The sequence below is a fragment of the Copidosoma floridanum genome, unplaced genomic scaffold (genome assembly GCF_036245765.1).
Source record: "Copidosoma floridanum isolate Cflo_tuat_1 unplaced genomic scaffold, Cflo_Japanese_pri ptg000004l, whole genome shotgun sequence".
In the NCBI taxonomy this organism is placed as follows: Eukaryota; Metazoa; Arthropoda; class Insecta; order Hymenoptera; family Encyrtidae; genus Copidosoma; species Copidosoma floridanum.
This window is the reverse complement of record NW_028321881.1, coordinates 32,048,709-32,073,960: the sequence shown is the minus strand read 5'-3', so window position 1 is coordinate 32,073,960 and position 25,252 is coordinate 32,048,709. Positions and strand designations below refer to the sequence as shown.

The 25,252-nt window shown below is 36.1% G+C and overlaps 1 protein-coding gene across 2 annotated transcripts in view; it reads left to right on the top strand.

Moving 5' to 3' along the window:
• Positions 1-3,526: 3,526 nt before the first annotated feature.
• LOC106642750 (uncharacterized) overlaps positions 3,527-25,252 on the top strand; it is a 134,231-nt gene continuing 112,505 nt past the window's right edge. For both annotated transcript variants that reach the window (XR_016293310.1, XM_089595746.1), the window contains exons 1-12: positions 3,527-4,077; positions 5,680-6,239; positions 6,500-6,874; positions 7,306-7,500; positions 7,686-7,827; positions 8,683-8,967; positions 9,040-9,343; positions 9,417-9,618; positions 9,707-9,835; positions 9,912-10,086; positions 10,211-10,429; positions 10,492-10,690. Coding sequence is in view for 1 of the 2 variants with exons in the window: in XM_089595746.1 (XP_089451872.1) it covers positions 3,936-4,077; positions 5,680-6,239; positions 6,500-6,874; positions 7,306-7,500; positions 7,686-7,827; positions 8,683-8,967; positions 9,040-9,343; positions 9,417-9,618; positions 9,707-9,835; positions 9,912-10,086; positions 10,211-10,429; positions 10,492-10,690 (2,927 nt within the window). In the remaining variant the exon portion in view is untranslated. The remainder of the gene's footprint in view (positions 4,078-5,679; positions 6,240-6,499; positions 6,875-7,305; positions 7,501-7,685; positions 7,828-8,682; positions 8,968-9,039; positions 9,344-9,416; positions 9,619-9,706; positions 9,836-9,911; positions 10,087-10,210; positions 10,430-10,491; positions 10,691-25,252) is intronic.

The window sequence follows — 25,252 nt, the reverse complement described above, 5'->3', positions numbered from 1 at the left end:
TACGAATAGTCAACGAATAGCCAATCGCGAACGAACAAGGAGAAAAGGGTTAAAAAGTAGGGTACCCCAAACCTATTGCTTTCTCTCTCTTCAGTTGCCTACACGTTGTCCCATTACGTGCTTCCTCCATGGGTGTAAACCGCAATCGCCGCCAGCAGTTACATATGTAAAACGTGACAACGTTGCGTGGTTGGGGGCGCTACTGTCAATTTACTGGTGATGTGATCCGCAATCCCGCCAGCAGTAAAGCAGACGACGTTAGTCTACTTGCTTTTTTTCGTGACATTTTCTGATTGTAAACAAAGCATATTGTGCTAGACGTAAACAAACATGCAGACCAAAAAAATAAATTTCAAGTGCCAAAAAAAAAAGTGGAAATAACAGCTTTACTGCCAGCGGGATTGCGCGGGATCACAGCAAAAATTTCACGAAAAAGAGTAAGTAGACCGACGTTGTCTGCTTTACTGCTGGCGGGATTGCGGATCACAGCACCAGTAAATCAACAGTAGCGCCCCTAATCACGCAACGTTGTCACGTCTTACATATGTAACTGCTGGCGGCGATTGCGGATAACACCCCATATGTATATGCTCTAAGAGCTAAGGCTGCAGTCACATGGAACGCAATAGAGCGTGCAGGTTATAATTGTCCCCATAAGCTAATGTATTAAGGTGGCTCCAGCGCCTAGTGCCGTATCAAAATGGGGAGACTAAAAATTAATCATTGTTTTCTTTAAAATATGGTATAAAATTATCGTAGAGACTGTTGTAAGCCATATTCTACATTTTATCTGTTACTTTAGTAAGTTAATATAAAAAAACAAAAAAGTTTTATGGTGCCCTAATTGATGAACTGTTACGGTACGCTCCTAAGTTCAAGAGTAGTTATACCTATATATATGTACTTTGCAGAATGCAGACAGCTGAGAGCTGACTTGCACTCGCAACTGTATACTTAGTCTCCGATTATTTAAAGATTTTGTTCGATAACAAGACACTTTTCTCATGTCATCGAAAACTGCGTAATAATATATACAAGATAGTATATTTTTTACACCTTACGGGTTATTTATATAAGTGCAGCAGTTGGTTGTATATCGAGTAAGCTTGCATTTCCTATCTATCCCGTATTAAAACTACGATTTTTTAAGCATGATTTCTTACAATTTTCATCGTCAACCTTAATTTTTTTTTATACGAATAGAAAGATGGGAATTCAAAGAATATAATTCAATTTTATTAACCTCGGTTGGGTTATTTATAATTTTAACATTGAGGCCACTGGAGCCACCTTAAGTCTATCCTGGGGCCGTACCATATAACTTTTTTTTGCTTCACGGGCCTATCTTATAACATAGGCCAGTATGCAGAAAAATAGTTATATGGTATGGACCCTACTACTGCATAGACCTATTGTGCAGCAGTATAGAGTTAACACATCGTCTTATGGGGACTTCTATCCTGCACGCTCTATTGCGCTCCATGTGACTGCAGCCTAAGACCAGGGCCTGGCTAGGCAAGCCATGATGTTGAAGCATAAAGTATGGCGTTGACATAGAGATATAAGGATAGAGTGCGCTAACTATACTAATGTACGTAAGGGGGAGCGATACGGTAAAAGAAAGAGATGGTTGCCGAGTGTCCTGTCCATCTCTTTCTAGCTGAGCGCTGTGATTGGCTGAATGGCTGCTGCTCAAGGGGGTATTCTGGCCGTCAGCGGCAGTTACTGACATACTGACATAGGTTATTGCCTCTTGAGCATCAGCCAATCACAGTGCTCGGGTAGAAAGAGACAGAGAGGACACTCGGCAACCATCTCTTTCTTTTACCGTATCGCTGTATTCAGCCTCTAGCGCACTCTATCCTTATATCTCTATGGGCGTTGCGCATCTATTTGGATTGACCAATCAGGAACACTTCCATTGCGCTGCCATGTCTGTCTGAGAATTTCAAAAGCTTTTAAAACATAAAGCAAATTAACATCAAGAAACTCGTACAATAAATATTAATTTTTTATTTCAATATTTTCATTCTAGTTGTTTCAGTGACCAAACGTACAATTCATGAATATTTACACAGAAAAAACAATTAGGTAATCATTTATCAATTGACGTATATGTGTATATTCATACTTATGTCTATATCTGGCGCTTACTGGCCACTCGAATAAATAATTAATTACAAAATGGTAACAAAAACACTTATCACCTTATGACCCGGGACACTTCCTGGCCGGTCGAGTAAAAAAAAAATTATTATTAATAACATAAGCGAACATTAATAACATGGTCGCTTTATTAAATAATAAAGTATTATTCAATAGTACAAGCGCCTATCACCCGATCACCCGGGGCGCTATCTGGCCTCTCTATTGAATAATAAAGTATTAATTATTAACACAAGCGCCTATCACCCGATGTCCCGGGGTGCTAACTGGCCTCTCTATTGAATAATAAAGTATTAATTATTAACACAAGCGCCTATCACCTGATGACTGCTGTGCTTTTAATTAATAATATATATCGCTTAATAAAGCGACCAGGAAGCACACCGGGTCATCGGGTGATAGGCGCTTGTGCTATTGATTAATAATATATATCATTTAATAAAGCGACCAGTAAGCACCCCAGGTCATCGGGTGATAGGCGCTTGTGTTAATAATTTATACTTTATTATTTAATAGAGTGGCCAGTAAGCAACCCGGGTCATCGGGTGATAGGCGCTTGTGCTATTGAATAATACTTTATTATTTAATAAAGCGACCATGTTATTAATGTGCGCTTATGTTATTAATAATAATTTTTTTTTACTGGACCGGCCAGGAAGTGTCCCGGGTCATAAGGTGATAAATGGTTTTGTTACTTCTTCGTAATTAATTATTTATTCGAGTGGCCAGTAAGCGCCCCGGGTCATTGGGTGATAGGTGCTTATGTTTTTTATTAATAAATTCGTATTTATTGGAGTTGTCAGTAAGCGCCTTGGGTCATTGGTTGATAGGCGCTCATCTTATAAATAATTATTTATTGAACAGAGTGGCCAGTAAGCACCCCGGGTTTTTAGGTGATAGGACCCTAATGTGTACATATATTTAGCTCACTTTGAATCGGTTGTCGGAAACGTCGGAATCGTTTTCTACCGTATGAATTCGAAAATCAATGGGTGTATTCCGCAAATGCTGCCAGCAGTTAAGTTACGTAGGTCGTGGTAACGCCGCATGGTCGGGCGGCGCTAGCGTCAACCTGTACTAACTGTCGGTGGGTTCCGCATGTCAACAAACTCCGAAATATCAGATGGCATGGGAGCGGGAGCGAAAACAGTAAAAAATATCGAAGTTTGTTGACATGCGGAACCCACCGACAGTTAATTAGTACAGGTTGACGCTAGCGCCGCCCGACCATGCGGCGTTACCACGACCTACGTAACTTCACTGCTGGCAGCATTTGCGGAAATTGCGGAATACACTGAATATAATTAACCAACTTCTAGCCTTAGCCCTTGGTCTATCTGCTTTGCGTCTGTGAATACCCTTTTACGAGTCCTTTCTCTGTGGTCTGGATTTGATAGATGATGATAGAGCTAAGACAGTAATAGGGCACTTCAGTACAACACAGCCGTGCTAATAATATTGGCATATAAATATTGCACACGTCAGCATCAGTCGTTGAACGTAGTATAGATTAAAATAGTTTACTGAAAGTGCAAGCCACGTAATTTGATTCCTTGTTCGTCACTTGCGCCCGTTTGTGTCTGTCATCAGTGAGCGTCTCTCGCGCCTGGCGCGGCAGTGGCGGCGTCCTCAGCAGAAAGACAACCACATCGACTTCCCCGTCCCCTTGCTTCTCTTTTGACGTTACTGATAGAATCATATCTTTCTTCAGCCGAGTACACCCAAGAAGTAATTTAATACTTGTAGCAAACCAGTACTACTGCTTAGAGATGGATCCTGCTAAGCTGAAAGTAGTGGAGCTGAGGGTGGAGCTGATGAAGCGCGGTCTTGATAGCAAGGGTAATAAACCTATCCTTATCGAGCGGTTACGTCAGGCAATCCAGGAAGAGCGGGTTTCCGGCGAAGCGCCCAGTAAGTACACTTTCCTACAATACATTATTGTTCTCGCAGGTCCATGAGGTCTGCGAGTTATACATTCGTTATTTCTAGCTTTTTGTTCAATGATCAATCTTATATTACTGAGCCCTGTAAAGTGCTTATTCGTGTCTTGTCCTCGAAACAAAAATGTCTCACGTATGAAACACGACCCCTTTGTAGATTGCAAATATAACCTCGCACTTCAGTCCCATTTTTCCCTCGTTTTTCATACGACCTCACACGCCAGCGCCGCCTGCCCTGCATCATGCCTTCTTTCCATATACCTATTTATTTTCTTTACTCATCCTACCCTCTTCTGCTATGTATGCGGCTCGTGACCTGCAATTTACAGCATCTGTAATATAGTGTATTGCACGCATATTGACATTTTTACCAATATTGGCGCTAAGCTGTTGCCTTATGCTGTGAATCTTCCATATTACTTTTTGAGGTTATTCCCAGGATATTAGATCAATCGTGTCATGTTACACAACAAAAAAGAGAGAGGGTATTATTTTCAATTCTTACGATTGTTTAGGCATATATAATTATACCGAGTTGAGCTTATGACGTAATGTTAACTAAGGGGAACTATCATCTTTCTTGGACCACATTACAGAATAGAAAGTACCTCATGCTATCTCAGTTCTGCAATAGGGTCCGAGACACATCGGAGTTCCACTGAGTGTAAATTGTTTTCTAATGACTTTAGCGAAAGTTAAGAAAGAAAGAATAATCGTGCTTAAGAGCTAAACAGTTCTAGTTCGCTATCTCCTGTATGAAATTTGTAATCTAACTTGCAACATTGATGTAAGTTATTGTTTTACTTTAACATCTTAACTCAAATCTGGATAATAGGTTTGCAGTTAAGTGTACATAACTTTTGTTTTATTTGATTATGTACCTCTTAAAATTTTTTTTTACATTCCAAAACTAAAATCATTTCCTGAAAATTCAATAATTTTAAAGTTGATACATGTGGTTAAATAATAGATGATTTTCCTTAAAAATGTCCAAAGGTTTCAATTTTCTTGCTATGAAATTTTTTTTTGACTTTTAAAATTATTGTGTGGATTTTTGAACTATTACACTTGGTTATGTATTTCATGAACATGACATACAATTTTTTTCTGTTCAAAGAAGTATGACAAGAAAATTAATTATTTGTTTCCTTCAAGGGCTTAGCAAATTAAAATTCTATTTTTTTTACATACTTTTTTTAAGCTGAAAAATAATTGCTTATCATTTTCAAGCAATATGTAATGAAGTGTAATGGCTTCAAAATCCAGATAAAATTCATAGAATAATCAAACAATTTAAACAAAGTTTGGAAAAACTGTGCTCTTGAAGTAGGAACTCAGTTTGCATCTGGCAGCACTTGTTGACTTCAAAATTTTTTAGATTTTTAGCATATGAATTTTAGATAACAACAGGTGTATGATTTAAGTCTCAATATCAGGAAATAACAGTTATTCCTGTTACAAAGGGGTATAAAAATTTGGTATATAAATGATGAAATCAGTGTTCATTAAATATGATTCTAAAACCAAAGTCAGTGGGCTATTTAATAAACAAAAAAAAATGTATGTATTTCAGCTGTTGACGTGAATGAAAAATCAGAAATAGGCTCAGAGAGTGAAGAAGATTCTTCAGATATTGTCAAATTGCCACCCAGAACTCCAAGCAGATCCTCCAGACATACTTCCAGAGAGCCGACAACTCCGGTAAAAACTCCAACTCGTAGGAGCAGTTCAAGATCCTCTCTCAGTAGACAGTCTCCAGCAAAGGCAATCTTGATTGAGGGTAATGAAGCTACCCCAACATTAGAACCTATTATTGAAGAGGACAAACCATCACCTATGAAAGACACGGTTGTACCTGAAAAAGATATTGTGGTTACTATTTCATCAAAAAAAGATCCTGAAGCTTTACCAAAAAAAGAATCTGCATCAACTCCCAAGAAAGATGTAACACCAGTTCCATGCTCAGGATCACCTGGCCAAGAATCGACTCCAGTATTTACATCTGCACTGTCACCATCCCCTAAAGAAGCAGTTGAAACATCTTTTTCTCCATCATCACCTGCAAAGAAAGCTATCCCCCAGAAAAAAGCTAACCTTATAGATTCAAAAACAGAAAATGCAGCACAGAATGAGGTATTTTATATTATAATTTTACGTCAACTTTCTTTTTATTTTGATATTAATAATAACAGTTTTATTATTATGAAGCTGATAAACTTCCTAGAAAAATATGGAATTTAACATAAAGTTTCAGTCAAAGTTAATATTAAAAAACCCATGTATCTTGTCCAGTTTTTTAATTACATCTTATTACCTAAGGAACTATTATGATTATATCTAATTGTTAAGCTATAATTTAAATGAGGTATTAAATAAAAAATTACTGATCACAGTTACAAAAAAAAGATGAAGGTTTGGATGTTGTACAAGAAGCAGAGAAGCATATCTCTGAAAAATCTCAGGAAATAACAAGAGTTTCAGCAGAAGAATTATGTCAGAAACCAGACAATACAATTGCTGAAAGTAACTTTATGAAGGTCATTATTCAGAATCCAATCCAGACTTTCACTGAAGGTCCAATCAAGATTCCAGCTGAGAAAACAACAAAAACTGATATCCAATGTCCTGTCAAAAGTCAATCTGACAGCCAACTGATACCTTCTACTACAAGTCTGGCAAAACAAGTTTTAACAAGCACAGTTAAACTATCGACAGAAAGCAGTGAAGATACAGAAGATCAGAGACCAGCACAACTTTCTTCACTAAAGGTTGTATTTTATTAAAATTAATTGAAAAAATCATTAATTCATCCAAAACAATGCTTTTTTAAATGTATCCAACTTGAAATGAAATTTCTACTTTCAATAACTTGACGATTTGTTGTCTCTGTTGATTTTTGTTTTATAGCTGTTTATACACCTAGGGCGGCTAAAAGAAGAAATTTTTAGATTACTTGTGTATTGTCACCCAAGGCGAAGCCGAAGGTTACAAACACATCTGAGCATTGTTTACTTCCGCCCGTGGTGTATAAATAATTTTATACCTCATTTTGTTCAAAACTAATACGTCCACGTAGCGAGGGGTTATGAACCAGTTTCAGGCTTGGATGTGGTGGAAAACTTATACCTACCCAATTCTTGTTATTTAAAAAAAAATGTATAAATGACACTGGCACTGACACATTAAAATGAAATTATAGCTTCAGCAGAGTCCAGTCAAGTGTAATACTGAAAGTGTGGAAAGCCATAACAAAAATTTTCAAAATGAAGATGAGTTACGGAAAACTTTATTGCCTGAAAAATCAGAACGTTCCATGGTTGAAAGCGAAAAACAACCTGTCAGCATGAAAGTAGACCATGAGAATACTGACAAAACCTCAGAGTCAGATGGGCAGGTAAGCTATGAAACACAAATCACATTAAAACTGAGTTCTTATACTGTTATTTGAAAAAATACTTAAAAAAATAAAATCAATAACGTACTCATAATTTGTACTTAAGCCCACTTGTCAAATCACTTTGACTGCTAGTTTATCAATGAGCTTTGTATTTACGCTGTTTATACTTCGAAATTTTTCAGCAAGATAAAGAAGAAAAGTCAAGCGACAAAAAAAGAAAAAGATCACCAAGTCCTATTTCAGAAGATGCTCCGCGGGCTCCACCTATAGCAAGACCGGAAAATGAACCAAACTATGATGAAAACGCTGTACTTCTCTCTTGGTGTAAATACACATTCATACACACATTTATGTATATGCCTAAATGGGCGCGTTTGAATTTCATCGATGAAGCGTCTGTTCTACAATTGATACAGCTTGAACTGAATTTACTAAATACACCAAGCAGCGTTGTAAGGTATGTACATATTGGCCTAATGTTTGTATGAATAAACTGCGTTCAATCTCAATGCAAATGCAAAAATAAACAAACATTGGCTATTATTTACTCATTTTTCATGAGATGGATGTTAAAGTAATTAATTCAATGTAATTAGGTGTATTAAAGAGTACAAAACGCAGTCAAAATTTGACAAATCCGTGAAAAGAATTTTTGTTTACCGAAAAGCTATTGTTTATCGACTTAAGTTTACTGGGATATAAATAAAATACTGGAATCGTCAAGATTAATCTATTAGTTCTGTATTTATTGAGGAGGGCCTCAAGCACTTTAAATCAATGTATCAAAGAACTCGTACATATACTTAAGATTAATTAAATGAAATTTATTGTTTTCATACTTATTGCTTGTGTTGAATGTGTCAACAATAGCAAATGTTGACCATTTACCTTTGCATCTGCATTGAGGTTAGATGTTCTTTAATCATTTGAACATCAGGCTATTATAAATCTCACTACAATACTGATTTGTTCTGTATTCAGTTCAAGCTGCATCAATTATATAACTAACGGCAGAATTCGAACGCTTACTCTAAAACTAGCAATGTATTTGCATCTTATAGCTACAAAACTGTTTCTTTATGAAATTTTGTTTTACGGATTGACTATTAAGTGTTTGTTATAATTCTGATACATACAATTTGGCAGATCAAAGATAGAAGAAAGAAATTTTATTTTTAGATGATTCTGACTTACACTTGGTAATCAATACAATTAACTACTTCTCGGCTTCTCCGATGCAAGGCGAAGGTTTTAATTACATGTGGGCAGGCGCACGGGCTTCTCATGGATTTAACAAAGGAAAAGTCTTTTATGAGGCACGCGTTAATACTGAGTTTGACAATCTTGCTGCTCAGAACGCAGCTGGGGCAACCAACGCCAGTGGTGCGTTACCTGTTGATGAAGAAAAGATACCAAGCACTTTAAGAGTCGGTTGGTCGACGATTGGTACATCATTGCAATTAGGTAAAAAAAATCATCTGAGAATGGAATCCAACTTACAATACAATTTGTCTCAGACTTCATTTTTCTTGTCAGGTGAAGACAAGCTTTCGTATGGGTATGAAGGTACAGGCAAAAAAGCAACAGATAAAGTATTTAGTGAATATGGCAAGGTATTTGCCAAAGACGATGTGGTTGGATGTTATGCCGACTTTGAAACTCATGAAGGAACGGTGATTCTTACATTCACGGTGAATGGTGAAACTCAAGGACCTGCATTCAATATAGTGAAAGAGGAACTTGATGGTAAAGCGTTGTTTCCACATGTATTAAGTAAAAACTGCTCGTTCACTGTAAATCTTGGACAGGAAGAAGCATGGAGTTCTACTGTATTGGAGGGGTTAGTCGTTTTCGCTGTGTTTTAAAAGATTACAACATTATATTCAAAGTATTCTAAATTATTTCGTCTACAGTTATCATTCTGTTGGAAAAATTGACATCAATCATAGAATAGTAGGTCCTCGCCGGCCGGCCAAAAGAGAAGATTGTGAAGTTATTTTATTATGTGGGCTACCATTTTCTGGCAAAACGTCTTGGGCTACAAAACACGTCAACGAACATTCTGATAAGTTGTACACGGTTTTAGGAATACACAATCTAATAAATAAAATGAGAGTGAGTATTTTTTTATTCCAGTGATGCCTCAGTAGATGCAAGCTTAGACATAATTATGTTTACACATTTTTGAAACATTTATTAAAAGGTGGAAGGATTACCATTAAAAGATAAATTCAAAGGTCGTTGGGAAGTTGTTGAAGAAAAATGTTCAAGAGCTCTTGCTAAATTATTGGAGTCCGCACCATCCAGGAGGCGAAATTACATTTTAGATCAAGTAAAATTAAATTTCTAATTTAATCGCTTTTGTTAAATCTTTTGACTGACATCAATTATAATAATTGAATTTTCAGCAAGCAAATGTGTATGGTTCAGCACAAAGACGCAAGATGAGAAACTTTTATGGATTTCATCGAAAGGCTGTAGTTTTAATTCCTTCAGATGAAGATTTTAAAGCGCGTATTGCCAAATGCAAGGAAGAATCTGGTCGAGTTGAAATTAGAGAATCTTCTATTTTAGAATATAAAGGTTTGTACCTTAAATGTAAAATAATTTAAGCATTAATATAAAGTTACAGCATAAAAGGCAAATTAATACTTACATGCTTATACCTAGAAGTAGGTTAAATACAAACATGCAAAATCGATTTCAGCAAACTTAAGTGTACCATCAATAGGAGAATCGTTTGAAGAAGTTATATGGACTGATCTTGAAGAACAAGAAAGTAAGAAACTTATTGAAACTTATAACAAAGAAGGAAAAACAGCTGGTTATGGAAATCAACAGCAACAACCCAGTAAGCGAAGTCGCTATGATAACGGTCATAAAGACCGAAACCATAGAGATACCAGAGACTACCGTAGGATGGGCTGTAAGTTTTTTGTTGCAACTTGTTTAAAGTTTATTTTTTTAATTATAGTTTTATAATTTCAGTTAACGACAGAAGAAGCAGCTCGTGGCGTGGCGGCCAAAGCGGTTGGCGGGACAATCGTATACGCGGTCCGATGAGGCATGTAAGTTCAGGCTATGGAGCACCAGCTGCTTGGCGAGGCCGAGGTGGCGATCGCCGACAAGACGACAGACGGCAAGGTGGCGACCGAAGTAGAGGTCGCCAAGGTTGGAATACCATGGGGTTAGTGAAAACGTATTTTTAATTTTTAATTTTTTTCAATTTTCTAAATTATTTGTGAGTACACGCAGAAAAGTATCACAGGAATTTTTACCGTAAAAGCAACGATGATCCCGTGATAATTTGTCATTACGTAAATATTTACCGTAGTTGTTCATGAATTTTTATTCGGCCTTCCCCTCCAGCCAACCTAGTGGCATATCGGAGTCCCTGTGGGTACCCAGCTCCATCTAACAAACAACAGCAACAACAACCCTCCAGCCCACGTAACCCTGCAGCCTATAGCTATATGCACTTTTAGGGGAAATTTTACCGTTGCTGTACAGTAAAAATTATAGTGAATTTTGGATAAATTTTACAGTTACCATAAAAATTACTGTAAACTACGGTAAAAATTCATGAACATCTACGGTAAAAAATTTACATAATGACAAATTATCACAGGATTACCGTTGCTTTTACGGTAAAAATTTCTGTAATTCTTTTCTGCGTGTATAAATGTATACATATGTTGTCATGCATGTATACTTTTTAACTTGATTAAATTGTGCCAACATTATAAAGTATTACTGCACGCAAGTATATGTATTACACCTATGTAATATCGACACTCTAGGGTTTAAGGACTTCAAGGACTAATGTATTATACCACAAAGCAGGGAAATAGCACATTTTCGTCCACGCGTATATTGCCACCCAAAGCGCAGCCAAGGGTAGCAAATACGTGAACGAGAATGTGCCACTTCCTTGCTAGCCGAAAGCAAATGGAAAGTTTGCGACCAAAAATAGATTATTACTTGCAAAATTTTACATAATATGGATACGCAGTTGTTCCTTCGTTGTAAATGCTCATGCGTTTACTGATCTAGAGATTCTAGGTATTAAAGTGACAGAGAATAATCGACAGCCCCAGTATATTATTCAGTAGCCGCAGTAATAAAAGTCGTTCAGTCACATATGAAATTTAATTACATCCAAAATTCATATTAAAATTTGCTTCACCGGCACTATGTAAGTTATATTTATTGACCACGCAGTTCTTGTGACCGTCGTTCACTTATGTACGAAATGTAGTAAAAAACAAAACAGACGTTGGTAAACCATCAAGTCTAGTATCTACAGTAGTTTATTTTAAATACTTACGAAGTTATATATAGTTCGATCTAATTCTGATATACTTAAATCGATCAAATTTAATGCTGTAGTTGTTGTAAAACCAATGATACTATTAATTTAAAATTTATTATCGACATAGTCAAAGCCGTCCGTGGTTTGCTCGGCACAAAAGTATTATTCATGTATGAGAACAGTTGGACGACCTCAACTTTGTTGTTAAATAATCAACTGAAAATTAACACTATTGATGTTTATGCAAAAACTACAGCATCAAAGTCGATCAAACGGACATTATCTTTGTTTTTCAATTTCCTGAGTTTACACATTAATTATTCACAGTGTGAATTCTCATTTCAAGGTTACACAATGTTGTAACTTGTATTGCTTTTCCCAAAATTAGGGCCAAAAGAGACGAAAGATGCGAAATATATATAGAATGCAAATTATTCGTAAAAGAAAAATTTTGGAAAAAGGAAAACCAAACAGATTTAACGGAAATAATGAAAAAAAAAGCTAAACTTACAGATAATATTAGTGAAAACTCAGCTGTACAGTTTGATAAGCAAGAAATTACGAGCGATATTCAGCAAGAAATTTTTAAAGAATTAAACACCACTAATGACAGTGTAAGAAGAAAAAAAAAATTAACAAGTGTCAATATTGATAAAGTTCGTAATTTGTACGTACAACTTCGGAAATGGAAAAGAGAGTGTTTTATTGCAAATAGCTACATGGATAAACTTTTAAAATTATTGCAATATCACATTCCCAGCTTACCTGTTTCCCATAAAACTTTACTGAAATCAACTTCTCTGTTTGAAAACATTTTTTATGTAACATAACCTTACTATTTAATTGTGTAAAAGTCAGTTCAGGACTAGATTATATTTGTCCACGTTGCCTGAGCTGAGGCTGCCTGTGCAGGAGCCTGAGCAGGTCCTATGCACATCGTTGGATAAAATTCTATTGATGCCTGAGCAGGTCCTACGCAGGCAGCTCAGGCACCTGTCCAGGACCTGTTAAGTGCCTGAACTCAATTTCTGTTCGGGATCGAATTTTTTCATAATTAATTTGGCAGCAAACGAACTTACCTGTACGTGAAGTTCGACCGTAATTGTGCGAAGAAGCCTCGTTTGAAGATATCACAAGAAAATACAACGTAGTCCCCCCTTTCCCCTCGCCGTCCACAAGCTTAGAGTATATCTGTATATAAGTATGACGTGGGGCCCTAGTAAGGTATCCTCCATAAGAGCTGTATCTCTATGTAAGCATAACCAAAAAAAACGTTTAAGATTATTTTCAGAACTTGGAAAGTGTTTCAACCCTAAAGTAATTGTTTAAATGTCCGTGTCGAATTCCTTATGACTCAATTGAAATTCGAGCCATAAATTGAATTTCGATACGTATAAGCCGACAAATTATTATTTTGTTAAGTTTTTCTGTGGAATAGTAAAAAATTTATGTGGATTTTCTTTGCCGATTTAGAGGACTGATTTTTCAGGTGGAATAATTAAAATCAACTCTTTCATACCTTTACGTTTAAAGTTCTTGCGTGTTTCTTTTATTAACAATAACAGTAGAGTAAACACATAAAAAATAAAAATATGAAACCATCTAATGATAAAAGAAATATCTGGTTACAAGAAAAATTTATCTGAACAAAAAATGTCAGTATGCCAGTAAATCCAGTTTGATAGATTTACGCTGTATTTCTCGAAATATTTCTCTAACTAATAGCGAACAAAGATTTCAATGTTACTTTGAGATAAGGTAGAAACGACAAAAAAACTATTGGTCTTTAAAGAAGTAGCATAAAGAGTAACAAGCAAAATTTTGACTTACAAGTCGTTCAGCAGAAGAGGCGATTCAGCAAAAAAAATCAAAAGCCAAAATAAGGAACTATGCAGAGAGTCCTTTGCAATACCACGAAAGAAACAATCTGTGTGCGTTTAATTTAGTAGCTATGAAGAAGCGGCTACTTGCTATCCGCGAGACAACCAAGCGAGGAGTAGACCGATCGGCTCGAGTCGCGAAGGCAGGCAGCTCCGCGTAGGCTTAAGTCAGACGAGCGGGGGCGACGCACACATAAGTGAAAAAAACTACTCACGTGAATACAATTAAATTCGATAGTTAAAATCATGCGTGTGCCGCTCCCCACCAGTCAGTAGCCGACCAAAGCTCCTTAAAGGTGAAAAATATCCCTTATCCCTGAAAGGCCTTTTCTAATCCGAACAGTAATATTAATTAGAAAATAAATGATCTTCTTTGAATTTTTTTATTTTATCTTTTAATTTATAATTTCTTTTTAATAAAGTCTTAATTTAAAAGTCTTTTGCAGCTTAAAACTTTTCTTTCAAAGTACGAAAACGCACATTTGACCTTACCAAAATCCTGATTGTTTTTCTATATATAATCGGAAACGGGAGAACTTTGTACAGGTCAAATGTGCGTTTTCGCACTTTCAAAGGAAAGTTTTAAGCTGCAAAAGACTAATTGAGTTGGGAAAAAAGCTAAGGTATTGTCATCTCCTCAAAAATGTTATTGAAAAGCTGTTATCGTATTACAATCGTTAAACGTGTAAAAAAAAAACAAAAAAATAAATAGAATTGCACCCATAAAACCTGTGTTATTTTTTCTCCAAGTGACTATATATACCACGAGTCACGTGACCTTTTAGAATCCCAATAGCCCCGTGAGGTCTTCTTTTAGCTTGAAAAAGTTATTATTTTCTACCCTTAATATTCGCCGTAATATTCGCTTCGTGCGGCAATTTGAAACAACGCCACCTGCAGGAAAAAAGTTGTCGATGCTAATTGACAAGAATACACAAAATCATATGGACAATGATCTGTTACAAGCGTTTATTGTAACAGTAATGTATTTGTCATTATTAATAAGTATTGCGATAGTAATTATTAATAAGTATTGCGATTTTTCTTAAATATTAATTTATTTCGTGAAGTACTTTTAAATCGGTACATTAAAAAGTAATACTTGTTATCCTCACTCATACATTATATCCATTCTGTACTAGAAATTACTTTTTTTGTCATAAAATTGAAAAAAAAATTTGCTATTTAGGTGGCTCATCACACGTGTACTATCTGATTGCGTGACATCAGACCATCAGACCTACAAACATTTGGTGACGAATCTGCCATAGCACAATTAACCTGAGTCTTTTATACATAATTACCTTTCCGAAGACTAATACCAAAATATTACCTGGCACGCCCAAATTTTTTTTATATCTTTGAGAAGCTTATGACTTCTACTTTTAATTCCTAATTTTATGCAAAAAGTTGAGGTATATTTTAAAAAATATCGTCACATTTTTAATTAATCTTGTACGGCCCTCCATAAGAGCCCAAGTTAAACATGAATTTTTAAAAGATTTATTTTCAAAAAATTGCCTGGCAACACAGCTTCAAATTTTTAGAGGTGATTTGGTTCATACTCAAACATAATTCCTCCAAGTTTTGTTGATACTTAAGGTATTTCGATTTCGTAATGAGCCACCTTAATATGCTACTTGAGACTGAAAAAAAATTATTTTAGTTAAATATTTGTTATTGTGTGTGACAGAAATACTTATAATCTATTATTGGCTATAAGATGCTGTGTATTCTTGTAAGTTAGCATTGACATCTTTTCCCCTGCAGGTGGCATTGTTTTTAATTGCTGCACAAAGCGAATACTTTTAAACGACGGTAAATACACAAATATTTGTTTTTTTTATTAAATTTAAGAATAACGAAAAAAGGCTGGCATTGCCCTGGTCTTGACGTTTTTAGCAGCTCTGGTATTCTGATCTCCACCCCTTTCTCTGATTGATTTATATTTGACAGCTTAGTACTGGCTATGGTCTGAGCTCTGTGGCCTGTAGCTAGCGTTAATAGGGTGACAGGTTTTCATGTAAGGTTGCTTAACGACAAGTCATCCCAAGGATCCATGTCCTCTAAGAACTTTAAGACGGGTTTACTTACCATATCACGTCGTACTTTCGCTCCGACGGTTTTAACCGGCTAACTTTCTTCATGAATCGCGAAACCAGTGGATCTTCCCCCAACTTCTCTGATACAATGAGTGAGATTGCACTCCTGTGAGTGTTGAGGGTGCTAAAAAAAAGCTTTATTTGTGAACGCATCAGACATAAAACTTATCAGTTCTGTCTTAGAAGGCTCGGTGGGATTTATAGCTTTTGTTGCGCAGAAACCCCACCAAGTTTTTAGAGAGATACCGTATTGTTCTACTGTTGCTAGCCTTATAGAAGCCAGCCAGTAGCACCTCTAATGCTTCCGGTAGTGCGCCCTTCCTTAAGAATGGCGACCCGATACACGGGCCGCAATCACCTGTAAGTGCCTTGCTCGTGGGTGTCCGCTGGTCCTAGAAAGTAAAAACAAAAGGTCTGGGGCCAGTCCTAAGTATAAGGGATTGCTAGTTATTAACTCGGTAAATCGCGGAAACCAGGTTTAGTACCCTTAACGTAAGTGTAAACAGTGGAAAGGCGTAGAACTTGAGTTTTGCTCAGTTCGTAATAAATACGTCAATTAAGCTCGCGCTGGTACACGGTTTCTAAGAAAAAATTTTTTGCATTCGTGATTCTCACTGTTCGCAAAAAAGTCTACTTTCGAGGTACTTAATTTCTTAGTTATAAGTTTTAAACACCTATCATCCAAGCTTCACACGCTGTCCTCATTGTCTGTTCGAGATAACTCGTCTGCTCTTTTATTTTCCGGTGATCGAACGTACGACATGAACAGCTGATTGCCTCGATTCTCTGCTCATTGCCAAATTTAACGAGCTAAACGATTAAAGTGGGAGTCAATTACGCCCCCACTCTTATCAATACATGAAAGTGCGGTCGTATTGTCTACGCGAACTAGGATTGAGGACCCTTTCGTATCCTTTGCCAGAGCTTCTAATGCCAGTTGCACCGCTAGCAACTCTTTTACGTTTATGTGCATAACCCGTTGGCTTTTGTCCCAACTGCCGCAGACGTTTAATACACCATTAGTGGCTCCCCAACCAGCATCCGAAGCGTCCGTGTGTATAGTGATACAGAATCTGTTTTCTTTTATACGTTTGCCGGAGTTCGCTACTGCGTTAAGGAGGCTCGAGCGGCCTCCATGCACAAAATTAAAATATTGATGGAGCTTAAACTTAACAATAGTTCTATTTAAGGTTCTAACTTAACGACGGCATCAATAAAATTGTGGGTTAACGACCAAATTTCAATGTAATAGTAGTTTCAAAGTCGTACATTTAGCACATGTCTTATGGGAACAATTCCTAAGTAGTACAATGAAACAAATCACAAGCGAATAAAAATATATGAATACGCATGAAAAAGCGATAGCATAGTACATTGCGTCTCTAAGGCACTAAGTACAAACATGAGCGCCCGAAGGGCGCGATTGTTGTATGTTAGTGCCCGAGTCGCGTATAATTTTTTTTTACCGAAGGCGCAAAGAGCAATTTTGTGCCCGTGGGCACACTATGCGCCCGGTAAGTCACTTTGAGCCCTAGGACAGAGAAGTATTTTAGGCCCGGAGAGCGCAAAATACTTTTTTGCCCGTGGGTCCAAAGTAAATTCAAGGGCGCAAAGTGTGACTTGAGGGCTCAAAGCGGCAGTTGCACTTTAAGCCCATGGTAAGAAATGTACATTTTTTAACGTACTTTACGATATTAGGAAATATTTGTTTTGAAAATAACATATTTTGAATTTTCCCGGGAGTCGGCATGGCAAAGCTGGTTTATTCTAGTGCCATGTACTTTGAGCTTGCAAGGCAAACTTCCCCGAATAGAAATACACATTCCGGCAAGTAGCAGGACCAGCTCCGGTGCCTTACGCTTGGTCTCTGGACAGTCTTTCCGGGCAGTATAAAAACTGTTACCAGGTGCGTTTTCGGGAAGGTTCAGGATTCCTTAGGTTCTGGTTGCCAGGAATGGACCATGGAGTGCCCGTAAGGTACCAAGTATAAATTAATCAAACAATAAATTTAACAAACGTCGGTGACATGAAAATAGCGTAGCTAATAAAAATAAAACTATGCAAAAACAATGTAAGATAAATAAAAAATTTTTATTTCCTAATGTATATAAGTTGAAAATTACCATCATGTTTGTGTGCCATAGGTAAAGTAGGATCATACTTTTTCAACTCCAATAAAAAATTGATGTGTCCATTAGCTGACTTGCACACCCTTGCATAGTCTATCAGGACCTTTGCAGTAAATGATTGTTCGGATTTTTTCCCATCACTATCTTCATCAACATATTCACTGGCACAGCTGCTGTAATATTTTCGATGATCATTATCATTATCATCACTGCCATCATCATTATTATCATCATCATCACTATCATCAGCAGGAGCAAAGCGATACTTATCAGCAAACATTTCCCGTTCATCCTCAACACTTTCTCTCAACTCTTATTCATCAATGAATAAATCATAATTATTATGATTAAAGCAGTGTATTTCATCGGAATAATTATCCACGTCAATACTTTTTTCATTTTCAATAACCAAATTTTGAATGTGTATTGTATCACTCACATTGATGGTTTTCGGAATTTTTTCGTTATTGTCGAGTTAGTTTAGCTCTGACTTATCTCTTAGTCCTAATCTTTGATAAATAGAGCTATTAGTTTTTCTTTTTCTAGTAGGTGCGTATATAGTAAGTCATTATAGACTGTAGGTAGCGTGGCTATAAACGAACCTGATAATTGGGCTAACTCTAATTTATATCGTGGACTTTTTTCTCGTGATGTTGATTAGTTTTAAAAGGTGAACAACTTTCTCTTCAGGTAGAAACATGCGACGTTACGTAGAGTCTAATATGAAGCCTAAAAACTTACATTTTTGCTCTGGAGTTAACTAACTCTTAACTTTATGTAAAATAATTCCTAGTTGTTCTAATTGCAAAATAGTTATGTCTAAATTAATTTTACATGAGTTACAGTCCTTTCCAATGCACAGGAAGTCGTCCAAAAAGACCAGTGACTTGAAGCCTTAAGCTCTTAATTTGTACAAAACCTTTCACGAACAAGGAGTTTATCACAGTGTACATTCCCTTTTTTTATTCTAGCGATTACTCTTTTTCCCCCGGGATCCTATCCTGGCTAGCCTCTGTATTGAATCGAATCTTAAACTCTTTTACACAGTTTAGAATGAAATTATCGCTAGTAATATTTTCCCAATTAGCGTAATAAAGGCAAGCCACCCTGTGATTGCACTCATGTTTTCATGTAAACTAATTTGTTCATTTCTTGGCTCGCGAATTTAAACGTTTGTCCTCTCTGTGTGTCTCCTCTCCTCTGCGCGTTTCCTCTTCCTCCCCTGAATAGCAAGTTCGCCCTGCTCTGCTGTGCGTGTTTGCCCGTTCGGTGTGAGGGTCTTTTTCCTTGCAGGCCTTGGATGTTTCCCGAAGTTTTTGCATCTGTGAAGAGCCAGCCCTTCATGGTAGTGGCCAGTACTTTGGCTTTTTTCAGCTCTCCTATCAGGTTATCACTAAACAGTTGGCTGTCTGTGCTTGAGCACTCCAATACCGCTTGTGTAGTTTTGACGACGTTTGCTGTGATGAGCGCTCTTCTGGACTTTGTATGGCTGTGCGAGACGTCGACCAACAGCTCACATCTTAGCTGCGTCATTGAACGTCGCTACCAGATCCGTTGCCCCCTCACCTTACGCTCAGCTCATGATCTCCGTGGCAGTCCAGCCTTTCAAGGCAACGGCGCGCCCACTGCCTTTGAGCAGTGCGTTTGTAAATTATTATTTTTTTTTGCACGGAAAGAAAAGGAAGGAATAAAAAAAAACTGACTAGTTTTTATTTTTACTTGGCTTTTCTGCATTTGTGGGTCTCGAGCCTTGGAATGTTTGGGTAGGATGAAAGCTATCTCCTGGTTGAGCTTAGGTGCCTAGGCAGATAGGCAGGAAAGCCGGTTGCAATGCTGCCGCTCCCCCGCCATCTATCCTTCGAATTTGTAGATATATAGATATACTTTGAACTTGTGGACGGTGAAGGGAAAGGGGGGTGACTGCGTTGTGTTTTCTGTGATATCGAAAACGAGGCGACTAAAGTATAATTTATGTAAGGGATCTTCGAAAACTACGTCAAATATTGTTATATCTTAACTGAAATTAAACAAAGTTTTTTGTAAAAATATTTTTTTTATTTATAAGTGGATCAAGTATCAGGTAACTCTTCATTTTTTTTTAATAATAAAATAATCTATTTTAGTTTGTTCTGCAATTGAATGCAATCGATCTTTGAAAAACCCTGCCAAACAATACACTTAACCTGTTTTAACTAATCGCTTAGCAAATAAAAAGGTGTCAGTCACCTGACTTTTAAGATAGTATAGGAGAAGACCTTTGTTAAAAATTAGTTTAGAATAAAAGTTACTCTACCTATAGGTACTTACCACAGTTTCGATAGTTGCGACATTTATGGAAACAGTGTAGAGAAAGAAAGTACCTGACGCCATGTCAGTTACCTCACCCACGCAATTTGTATACCACTATTTCCTTTAAGTGATTAAAAAATGTATCAATTCGAAAGGACCGATTAAAGAGTTTTAAAATATAAATTACATAAATTATTAGAAAAATAGCGCCCCCCCCCTTCTCGGCTTTGCCCGAGACTCACTGAATGGAACACCGTAGTGTGTTGACATGTAATGTGTAACGTTTTTAGTTAAAAATTTTTCATTTATTTCTGACACTTCTCAGAACAAAAATCTTATAAAAAATTTTGTTCAGAATCCATACAGTTTATTTGGTCAAGTAAAAAGCTGTTAAAAGTGAAAAAAATATATTGATACTAAAAAGTACCGTGCATTCCTTATGCTATTAAATAATCGTTGGCCCTAAAAATCCGTTAATTTACAGTTTCTTCCGTATAATCTATGAACAGGGCTATTTTTTAAAGCTGTAAAGATTTAAAACTTACCAAAAATTACGTGTTTATAAAAATTCTTTTCTCTTATCTCACTACTTTATTACTACAGCAACTAAGTCCTGGAGCTTTATCTCTAAATTTTTTATGGCCCAAAAAATACAAATACATATTCTACCTATTTATAAATCTAGAAGATTCAAGAGATTACTATGAGGGTTATAAAGGAAAGCTTATCACTCACTTAATAAATTCTTTATTTATCGATTTTGATGCTGCTTTAATCTCGATAAATGTTCAGCGTCATTTTCTTGACGCTTAATATTGAATTCATGAGATGCATTTAAAGTTTTCCTTCCAATTCGACTTTTTGCAACTTTTGGCATGGTTAAGACTTTTGTGAGCCCTCAAGGCTATTTTTTTCAACTTTATTAGGTTGTAATATATTTTTTGGCAAGGTAGTTCGACGTCTGATGACCTTGAAAAGGATCGGTAAGCTTCTAAAGTAAACTCTTTCTTGACTGAAGTTTCCAGCAAACGTGATTGCCTCTATACCTCAGGGTAATCTTCTCTGGCCTGTTATTGTAGCACCACACTAATCAGGAGGAAAACTACAAAGTTTATAGCTTTGGAGCTAGTTGTAAAGCTCTTTCCCAACGTCTCCTAGTATAACGTCGAAGACGTTGGTGTCTAAAGCACCTTTTTTTTGCAGACTCAGTTTTGGTGATCTAAGGTGGAGAGATTGGTATGTGACGCTTGTTCTTTGACGACTGTCCCGTTAGCTCAAGGTTATATTTCCTTCCAAGCTGTTAGGTTCTTCTAGCGCAGACCTTGGAGAGAATCAGTAATTTTTGGTTGACTATATAAAGTCGAGAGGATAATATAGGGTCGTTGGTCACCGAGGTTCCCAGCCTTGCGAAGAACAACTCCGCTCGTGACGTCTGCCAGTGAATGACTGACTTAGCCAGCTCTACATAGTCCTTTAGTCGACGAATCGTTTCTGGAAATGGTAGTCAAAATGTGTTTGTTGGCAAAGTAGTTTAAACGCAGGTGGCCCTTGAAAGAACCGATGAGATTAATGGTTAAGAAGGAAACGTAAATACTTATAATGGCCCTAAAAAGGGCCAGTGGTGAGATTTCCATTTATTCCTTATGATTATTCTTCATGACGAAGAGCCAGCAGCCGGTAGCTTGACTCTTATCCTTGGAGTTTCTGTGTACGGAGACCGTACTGGAGAGAGGTACACCGCACTATGTTCTGAAATGATGAAATCAAAGGTAGGTTTTTTCTAAATCTAATACATTCAGATAGAAATAAGATAAAGGTCTGTTTTTTTATTTTGTAAGTAATCAAATTCTAGACATAAAAAAAATAAAGTAAAGTCGTACAGATGACAACCTAACCTCAAAAAAATGTAAAAGCCATATTTTTCGTTTAAACTAATAAAATTGGTTGAATTTTACCAACTTTTTTTTTTTAATACGACGTAATAAAAGTTTTTAAGCTCATTTCGTGCAAAATATGTCATAATAATCTAATCTGGACACTTTCTTAATTGTAACGTTTTTGGTTTCCTACCTGCCGGTCAGAAGCTATTTGACGATCAATCGTTTTACCAATTCCCAAAATCTGACAAGGCTAAAATTGTGCACTTACACTTGATTCTGATAATCATACAATTTAGAGTATTTAATATTATAGTACATTCAATAAGGCCGCCATAACAAAATGTCCGACCACTTTTTTCTTCAGAATACTCTTATCATGGATATTAACTGAAAGGGCATTTTACGAGTAGGATTATTTTTATTATAATTAATTTAATTGAAGATTGTTTTTATCATCAACTTACTTAATACTTGACAACAATTCTAATTTAAGAGTGTAACTAGGAAAACCTGCTGACATAGTTGCTAATAAAGAATTAATTTGCTGAATTCGAATTTTTTCATTATGTTTTGCAGTTAAAAAAAAAGACTGTTAAATAATAGAAAGTATAAGTCAAAAATTCTAGCTCTTACTTATTGGCGTAAAGAGTTAGTAAGTATTCTTACAATCTGAGTAACCCGTATGTAACTGTATAAATCAAAAATATCTTATAGGTCTTGAATTTGGAATCTTTAATATGTATGTATGTCTGTATAAGAATTATTCATGAAACATTAAATGCCCACTCTTACGAAATACTATCTACCGTACATCTTTATGGGATAATCATGAAATATACACTTCTCGTTTTATGAATAACTTAAATTTTTGTTTCATTCTTAAGTTAAACTTATAAGCAATTATAAAATTACGCACAAATAAACATATATCATTCATAAGTCACATATTTTTATGAGAAATAATATTTTTTTCTCTCTTTCAGTAGTCATTATTTGTTCAAACACAATGATTTCAAAATTTATCATCTTCACTGCCTTGGGAATCGTTATTTTTATTTCGTTATCTGACAATGTAATATTTATCCTTATTAAGGGGCTCTGCAATTCTGACAAAAACTTAATATTTTTTATTTTATTAATAAATTCTACACTTGTTTATGTACACGTCGATGTACTCTCATCAAGACAATACGTGATTAAGTTATAGGTCATAATATAATATATTTTCCGGTGTGGATCATGAGTACGAGCTACGTTACCTGCAATTATTCACACTAGTTGATTTAGATTACAGTTTACTTGTATGAGTGAAAATTAAACGGTTTATTACAAGGTAACAATAACATTACTAAAAGTCACAGTACAAATGAATAGTCCTTTGCCTCGCTGAAGTACGGTGGTGTTTACGAAACCCAATCGCTGTGTTAATGGAGTACTTACAACAGAAGTTGTGAAATAGCTAAAGAATAGTCTTCATGTAACGCTACTCGGATTAAAATTGTGGGTCATTGAAAATAGAGAAATAGTTATTTTTGATACATGCGACCTAAGTGGCACTTTTTACACGACTGAAGTTAAACTGAAGTAAAAAAAGTTCCACTGAAGTCACGTATATTGAACACAATTTTTTAGCACAAGTGACTTAAGTTCACCATACTCAATGTGTAGACATAGTTTCAACTATTTCTAAATTCCATATTATATACTACAGCTACACTTTTGTGACAATCGTTCAGTTATATATAAATCTGGCAACACACAAATTTTTGCAAACGTGTCTGAATGATAAATGTAGTCAAGCATTACGAATGCATCGATCACAAGTGATTATGTCGTTAAGGGAGTTGGGTCGCTCCCGCGGGGAGGTGAAGGGGAGCGCACGTGTATGTTCCTAAAGCACCGTGCTAAAGTCCGCTGTACTAACCTAGCCTAAAAACATCCACCCTTTCGATTACGGAAAATGCATTTGTGTTCGATTCGCCAGTACTCGTTAACGTTTAAATAAAATACTTAAAAAAAATTACAGAATATTCTTCAAGATATCTCGTTTCTCATGGTATTAATCAAATAGCCTAAATACTTTCACTATGAGAGATAAAAAATAAGGAGTAAACGGTAGAGTCAATCTGATCTTCTTTTACTAAAAGTGTGCTATAAATTTTCGAAATTAGAGGTTTTAATGGTATATCATTAAAGTATAAAGTCTCATTAAGGCCTATACCAAGTTTGAGATCATAATTTTGAGTAGAACGGCTTCTAGAAGTGATTTTGTAAATAGCTATCGTGCCACGTAAAAAGTCGAGCTGACTGCAAACAGTGTACTCAGTGCGTCCTTGTCTGCCATACGAATGAAGCATACAAGCAGGAAACAAATTTTTTTGCGTTTATGCAAATATCTCCATAACTGCAGACGCGATTTTATTGAAACTTTGCACGTATACGAATGAAGTTGTCGTAAATAACATATCAGTTTTTCATAACGTCCTCATCGCTGCGTCAAGAGTAATAGGTATTTTTTTACAACTTTTGTGATAACTTGCATTTGAGCCCATGTTAAAGACGACAAAAAAGGGACACTTCATGGATTTTTTTCTCGAAATCTGTAGACGCGATTGTGCTCAAATTTGGTGACTACATCCACGCAATGTTTCTTTACCACATAAATTTTTTTTAAAAATATTTTCATCGCTAACTGAATTGCAACCCAACTCCCTTAAATAAATTAGGTAATTGTTCCGTTAGAATAATTATTTTTTGATTGAGTTACAAAATGATACCAATTAAATTTTAAGTATGTTTAAATCTTGGGTGATATGCAGACAAAACAATAAAGACGAGACGTGTAATAATCTGGACATCAGTGGTGCAATACTTTCAGCCTATCTGAAAGAGGCTAATGGGTGTCTCATGAAAACGTGCTAGCAAACATAACCTTAATATTTAAACGATTTTTACCAACGTTTTTTGGCATTCGTTAATTTTTTTCAAGTGTTTATCAATGGCAGCTCTCGTTCTAACACTGTTACTTACTATACATTAATTTTTCAGTTAATTTTATGTTTGTTTATCGTTATTTAAAGTGTAAAGACCGATTATAATAAAGTAAAATCTTTTTTACACGGTGTAAAAAAGTGCTACTTAAGCCACGGAAAAGCGT